This window comes from Protobothrops mucrosquamatus, unplaced genomic scaffold (genome assembly GCF_001527695.2).
Source record: "Protobothrops mucrosquamatus isolate PMUCROS unplaced genomic scaffold, P.Mucros_1.0 scaffold_156, whole genome shotgun sequence".
NCBI lineage: Eukaryota > Metazoa > Chordata > Lepidosauria > Squamata > Viperidae > Protobothrops > Protobothrops mucrosquamatus.
This window is the reverse complement of record NW_015386232.1, coordinates 402,716-410,334: the sequence shown is the minus strand read 5'-3', so window position 1 is coordinate 410,334 and position 7,619 is coordinate 402,716. Positions and strand designations below refer to the sequence as shown.

The following is a 7,619-nucleotide window of genomic DNA, read 5'->3' as shown; positions in this document are numbered from 1 at the left end:
CTGGGAAGCTTCCGTTCGGCTCTCCAGGAGATTGCGATCCCTCCTGTGCTGCCAAACTATCCTTCCCTTCTTCACTGTCCCTACAGAACAGCTCTGGTCTGTCTAGGACTAGGCAGACCTCCCCAAACAGCTGAAAAGCAACGATTCCTAGGGAGCCCCCAAGGAATACGTTGTGTCGCCGAGACGTTCACTCCTCCCCTCATTAAGACAGTATTTTTAACTACAGTTTGATCAAGACAGTATGTTTATAAAACATACACACCAAAGCCGCTATAACAGAACTGAACTCGTATCATGGTATAGGACAATATATATACTGTTTACTAGATCAGCAAGGTCAGGCTTCACCAAGCAAGCAACTAAATCTACATAGTCAACACACATTCAAACTTCAGCAGGGTGCCCAGTGTATTTTTTAAGGGAATTGCCCATTTTCTAAGAAATGTAAATGTCCCCAATTTCTGCTCTGCAGCTTCATTGAGGTGGGGACTTCCTCCTAGAAGAGTGAGCAAAGAACACTGGAAGTGCCATCCATGGAATGAATGTCATCAGTTGCAGCTGAGTAAGTAGGCAAGCATTATCTATTGGATATATACCAGAGGTGGATGATCACCATAATGATAATGACAACAGCATAATTTCATATGGCTGGGAGAAAGCAATAGAACATCGTTCCACCAGAGATACGATCAGCTCCACCTTGTTGGTTTCCGAAAGGCCCTGAAGATAGTTTTGTCAGTGGGCCTAGGGACCACAAATAGAGATGAAGCTGACCAAATTGTTGGTTTGATTGTATTGCTGCTGCTGTCGTGTGTGTGTGTGTGTGTGTGTTTTGTTTTTATGTTGTGGATTTTGAATGTAGTAAGCCTCCTGAAGTTACCTGTGTGTCAATTGAGAAGCCATATAAATTTGTTTAATAAATAAATACTTGGATCAATTTTGAACTGTGTTGCATATTAGATCTGACGCACAAAGTAGAAATTATTCCAAAATGACTGAACAGAATGCATGAAAAAACTGGTAGTTTTTTGTGATTCAAGTTTTTTTTTTTTTTCAGAATTAGTCACTTGAAGTCTGTAGGAAAAAAGGCAAGGCAAAATATGTTAAGTGATGCTTTTATCTGGCAAGTATCCAATATTTCCTTGTATAAAAATATACATTAACATATCTGATCATCGTCATATCTATCAAATCCCTGGAAGGATGGAAAATGAAATCCAAATTATCAATTTTGATAAAGAGACCTATGTTGTAAAAATTGAGTGATCATGTGCTTGAATAAACGGAGAAAAGAAATATGTGGAAAAACCCACTAATTGGTGCCGTATTATACTTTTAAAAGAAGCCAATAATTTAGTAAAAGAAACAACCATACAATACAATGCCAACTTCAACTTTATTTATGGAAAACTTGCTGCAGTATTTTCTTTACATCAAAAGGAATTGGATTTCTGTATAAAAAACTCAAAAATAATAAATAATATTTCTCAAAAAAGTGTTTTCCATGTCCCTCCAACCTACTCTTCATTAACAAATAATCAAAACATAACATCTGTAACATCTTTGAAGATTAAGAATGTTACACTAAAATAAACATTGAATCCTACATTAAAATAATTAATCATTGAATCTCTTTATAATTAAAAATAATAGCAGTAACCTAAGTAAAAAAAAGTCTGGAATAATACAAACTGTTTTTCTTACTCCAACCTGTAGTGCATAAAACACATCAAAAAAGAGTAAAAAAACACGAAGTTCAAGTTAAAAGTATAATTCACATATCTGTAAATTGCCATTCAATATTCAAAAACAGTGTTTCAAACTTAGGATCAGATGTTTAAAAAAACTCAAACATTAAATGCTTTACCTTAATACAGTTAAATGACTCTTACACTGGTTTACAGCTTAACTGCTCCAATAAGCAAGCTAGGGAAAAGAGTCAGATTGGAAAATACTCTCCTCAAATCACCATTCTGAAATCATGTTTGCATCCACATGTACATCCACATACACAGAAAAACAAATTCTGGTTTGCTTTACCATGGTGATATTCATTTTTTACCTTTTTTAACATAATAGATATTACTTTTACAGTGTGTGCCCTTTGAGACAAGCAATATTGCTTTCTTATGTGGCTTTGGATTTATGCTAAAAGGGTAAACAAGGAAGTGATATTTCTACCGAGATAAGGTAGGAAAAGAAATTATGTCTTGAACTTGGAGGGTGAACAAATATTCAGAGGCAAGAACAGAATATTGAATGGGGAACTGAAACAATCATCCCAACATTCTTTATTTTACCTCAGAACTTTTTACTCTGTTCTAGAGAAATGCCCTTTTTTCAATGATACTTTATACAGGAGTAATGTTTGCATACTGGTCATTTGTGTGCAAATTATATTAGAAACAAACTATAGTGGAACATAGGATGCACACAATAAGATAAAACATAAAGTAAAACAGCATTAATATGTCACTGCTTCATTAGGAGATTAATAATATCCAAACTGATCCATTGACCTGACTTAATATCTTCAGGAAAAAAACAATACAGTTGAAGTCAAGCACCACTATTCTATATAACTTTGTCTCTCCAAAGAAGCAAAAGACAAATACAGAGTACTACAGTTAAGTATGAACAGAAAACAAAACAAGGTATGTCATTATATATTAATCACACATTTCAAAACAGCATCAATTAATATTCTATTGTAGTAAAGATTGTCTCTGCACTTTGAAAGTTAAGAACCTTATTTTGACAAAGCAACCTAAGAATAACCTGAAGGCACCTTTTAATAATATATTAGTGTTGCCTGCAATATCCACCAGATGTCACCATTTCTAAGGATGTTCTTCAAAATGTTTAAAGTAAATGTCCAAATGATTACCATTTTAAAAAAAGGTTGGCCAACGTGATTCTTTTAAATTATGGAAATTAAATTTATCCCAAGTCAATATATTCTGATTGAGGGCTGTAAATAGTGTGTACAACCTAAAACAACCTTTGTCATATATTTATCTAAATTTTTCTATTGCACATCCATTTCTTTGGTTTTGTTATACATATCTTAAACCATTTGGGGGGGGGGGGGATACTGCTAATTAACTGCAAAATTTTCCCCTTACAAATATCTTGCACCTAGAACCCTGGTCAATTTTTAGCTGACTTTTCAGAATAGAAACTAAAAATTATAGATTGTCAAGTTATTCACAGTGCAATGAGTATAAGTCAGTGGTGGCGAACCTATGGCACGCGTGCCAGAGGCGGCACTCGGAGCCCTTTCTGTGGGCACACGTGCCATTGCCCCAGCCTCCCCTCCCCCCACGACCCCCTCACTAGCAGCCCCCCTGGAGGAGTCGCCCCTGAGCGTGGCCCACGCAGAGCAGCGCAGCCAAGGACATGGCAGCCAGGCAGTGTAGACAAGACTCTGCCCTCAAGCCCCATCGCGCACAGTTGATGCTGCGGGGTGCGGGCAGAGGGTGTGACTGCCATGGCGCTGTTGGGTTGCCTGGGCGATCTGTGGCGGGCCCTGGAGGCGGTGAGTGGCCCTGTGGGCAGGTAGGGTGGGGGACGGTGTGGGGGTGGAGCAGGGGCACTGCAGGGGGTGGAGCGGGGGCGGGGCCAGTTTTTGGGCACTCGGTCTCTAAAAGGTTCACCACCACTGGTATAAGTAAAAATATTGCTCTGTTTCAAATGGAGGAAATTTGCTTCATATTAAAAATAACACCATGAAGATAATTTTTAACTCTTTTCCAAGAGATAAACTGATACCCAAAGGAATTCAAATAGACATTTGGACATTTAATAGATTATAAGAATTCCAAATTAACAATTTAATGTGGATTTTAGATTCATAAAAATCTCTACAATATTTGAGCATCCCAAACTACATATAGGTTTCTGACCATGTGGTACGCATCAAATACATGCAGTTTACTCTCTATTATAGTTAATAAACCCTCTTCAATAATAGCACTGAATATATTAATTTCAGTAATAAACAAAATCCCTCAATTTTCTTTCTCATATATTAACCAACTGCAAACCAATCTCTTTTCAATATTATTTCAACATTTATTTCTTTTCTCCAACTCTTACCTTCATTTCAACTTCCATTATACCTTCTATAGTTCCATTTGCTTGAATGACTTTAACTTAACATTTTGAACATATTTCTCTTCAATGTATAAAAATAATTTAATTTGCAAAATTATAAAGAAATACTTGAAAATAGGCAGTCAAATCAATTCTGCTATCAAATAGTCTACTAATTCTTATTATAAACTGAGTTTGAGTAGCATATCAAAATTTACACCCCCTTTATTTTAACATTAAAGCAGAAAAACTTCATTTCTTACTGCCTTTGAAAACAAACTTCTCTGACAATCACAACTAGAGAAAAAAATATCAAGACGTAGCATAAAGAAAAGCCTGCAAATATTGCAATTTGTCTATGCTCCTACATGCAAAATATATCAATCTATAGAACTGCCCTTATGGGAACAAATTATTTTTTATTAAAGGCATTTTGCTAAGGGTATTGGATCTGGCATGTTATTTAAAATTAAGCAATGCACGTCTTCCCTGAGTATTCTTTGACCCTTTTTTAACTTGGAATCCAAACTCCACGAAGAGCTTCTTCAAGTTTTTCTCTGTATACTGCATAGCGTCTTTTTAAGGTTTGTAGTTGCTCATCTTCTTCTTTGTCCAGAATACGCAGGAAATTCTGTAGTTCAGGAAGGCTAAAGGCTTCCCACTGCAAAAATAAAATTGTGGATTTATCCATAGTATCTAAGAACATTTGACAATTTGGTTTGTAATTTTCATTTTATTGTGCTACTCAAGTAAAAACCAATACATTTATTTTCCTTCAGGATCCACTATGCCAAAATACAGAAATACATAAACCTATAGATAAAACTGTCCATGATTAAATCCATGATTTCTCACAAATTTCAAAAACATGCAAAAAAAGAGAGCACAACCCCACATTCTTGATTTTTTTTAGTTCTGAAGCAGGAACTATATTGAATTTTTATTTTTTGTAATCCACCCACAGTCAGAGATTGAGTGGGTGGCCATAAATTAGATAGGTAGGTAGACAGACAGACAGACAGACAGACAGACAGACAGAGATATGATGGATGGATGGATGGACAGACAATTTTTATTGAAAGTTAAGGGGAAAAAACACTTTACTAACAATAAAAATAGCTGAGTAAAAGAATCAATTGGCCAGAGAGATAGGGGATTCTTTTGGCAGACATTTTCATCTGTTAGGAATACTTTAGATCAGATTCTTGTACCAAGCATGGCATGACACTGAATCAAAATATCCTTTCTAATGTAAGATTTTATAAAACTCTTATAATCTGCACTATACAAATAGTCCTCAACTTAAACAGTTCTTTTAGTGACCTTTCAGATTAGAAAGGCACTGAAAAAATGAGTTATGACAGTTTTTCATACTTATGATTGTTGCAACATCCCCATGGTCACATGATCAAAATTCTGATGCTTAACAACTGACTCATATTTATGATGGTTGCAGTATCCAAGGATCATGTGATCACCTTTTGCAAACATCTGACAAGCAAAGTCAATGGGGAAACCAGATTCACTTAACAATTGTGTCATTAATTTAACAACTGCAGTGATTCAACTAACGACCGTTGCAGGAAAATCGTAGGAGTAAATTTCACTTAACAAATTTCTCACTTTGCAACAAAAATCTGGGGCTCAATTGTGATCAAAAGTTGATACCTACCTGTAGTTTAATTGGCTACTTGCTTGCTTTTCTCTATAAACATGAGTACATTCAATAGGTTTGAACTGGAAATTGTACACCACTAATTATAAATCCTGGCAATGAACTAGGTGATTTCCAAGTACACAACACAAGTGTAACTTACCAAAACCTCTCCAGATTCATGCTCACGCAAAACAAAGCTAAGCGTATCTGTTCTTGGGCCAGCCACCAATCGCAAATAAAGAGGATGTTCTGTTTCCGAGAGCTTGCACGTATAAACTGCAAATAAGATTACAAAAGAATACACACTCAGAATTTCTGTGATCATCAGAACCACAGCTATATCAGCACACAAACAGGAATCTCAGAATTCAAGTATTACTACACTATGTAAATGGAGAACAATGAGCAACAAAGAATAATGAATGGTGCACTAGAACCATTATAATTGTTGGTGATGAATATCCTATTTCAGTGATGGCGAACCTTTTAGAGACCGAGTGCCCAAACTGCAACCCAAAATCCACTTATGCATTGTCGAGTGCTGGGTGGGTGTGGCCCATTGGGTGGGCGTGGCCCATTGGGTGGGCATGGCTTCAGTGGTAACGACAGATTGGGTGGGACTAAAAAGTTCAATCAATCAATTCCAACTTTGCAGGATCTTTTTTTTCCCCGTGAGAAGTTGAAAATGACTGATTGAACCTTTTTTTTTTCCTGCACATGGCGGCGGAGGCCTAAAACGAAAAGGTTTTATAAAACCCAGCTGAAGGCCTAGGACTGGGGCGATGGCATGCGTGCCCACAGAGAGGGCTCTGAGTGCCGCCTCTGGCACCCGTGCCATAGGTTCGCCACCACTGTCCTATTTCTATTCCACTGCTCTCTTTATTATAGTTTCTGAAAGTCCATAGTCCCACAGTACGCTTAATGAACAGTTCTAAGTAAATAAACACTTTACATTCAGAAAACTCAAGAAATATTTTCTAAAAATTATGTGCAATACTGGAAATAAAAAGAATAAAACACAAGATTTATTGTGGAATTTATTGTGAAAAAGAAAAAAGGAGGGAGAAAGATTCCTATTTCCTTAGTCTTTTCTTCTCTCTATACTTCATTGTTTCTCTTTAACAAGGTTAACACATGCTGAAGGCGAAAGAAATCCAAGAGACTGATGCAAAACTAAAAGAATATCAAGATAGCCTTGAAAAAGGAATTCAACAGCAATTAAATAAATATCAGCTTAGCCTTGGATGGGAGCACAAGGTGAAAAACAAATTCAAGAAGGCCCCAACTTGATTCTCTTTCATGTAAGGAGGAGAGAAAGTATTTGCTATGTCCTTGAACAATAAAGTATATTTCCTTTTTTTTTTTTATAAACAAATTTTATTGATTTTTTTTTATCCCCCCAAAATAAACAAACATACAATTATGGCATAAGTCAATAATACAATTAATAAAAACAAACAAACTAAAAAAACCTCCCATTCTAAGATGCTCAGTGGCCTCACAGGAACACATTCCCTCTCTTCAACCTACTTCCCTCCTTCCTTCTACCTCCTTCCCTCCTCTCCACCCTCTCAACCACTCTACTCTACACATCCCCCCTCCTTCCCTCCTCCTCTTCCAAATGTGGTCCTGTAGGTCAATCGAGCCTCCATTCTTGTACTAAAAAAACTCCTATTCTAAAATGCTCAACAGCCTCACAGGACCACATTCCCTCTCTCCAACCTACTTCCCTCCTCCTTCTTTCTACCTCCTTCCCTCTTCCTCTCCCTCTCAACCACTCTACTCTACACATCCCCCCTCCTTCCCTCCTCCTCTTCCAAATGTGTTCCTGGAGGTCAACCGAGCCTCCATTCTTATCTCACTACCA

The 7,619-nt window shown here is 36.8% G+C and overlaps 1 protein-coding gene across 1 annotated transcript in view; it reads right to left on the bottom strand.

Moving 5' to 3' along the window:
• Positions 1-4,511: 4,511 nt before the first annotated feature.
• RASSF3 (Ras association domain family member 3) overlaps positions 4,512-7,619 on the bottom strand; it is a 26,933-nt gene continuing 23,825 nt past the window's right edge. Inside the window, exons 4-5 of the mRNA XM_015820819.1 lie at positions 5,913-6,028; positions 4,512-4,756 (exon numbers count right to left, since the gene is read on the bottom strand). Of these exons, the coding sequence (XP_015676305.1) occupies positions 4,607-4,756; positions 5,913-6,028 (266 nt within the window). The 3' untranslated portion in view covers positions 4,512-4,606. The remainder of the gene's footprint in view (positions 4,757-5,912; positions 6,029-7,619) is intronic.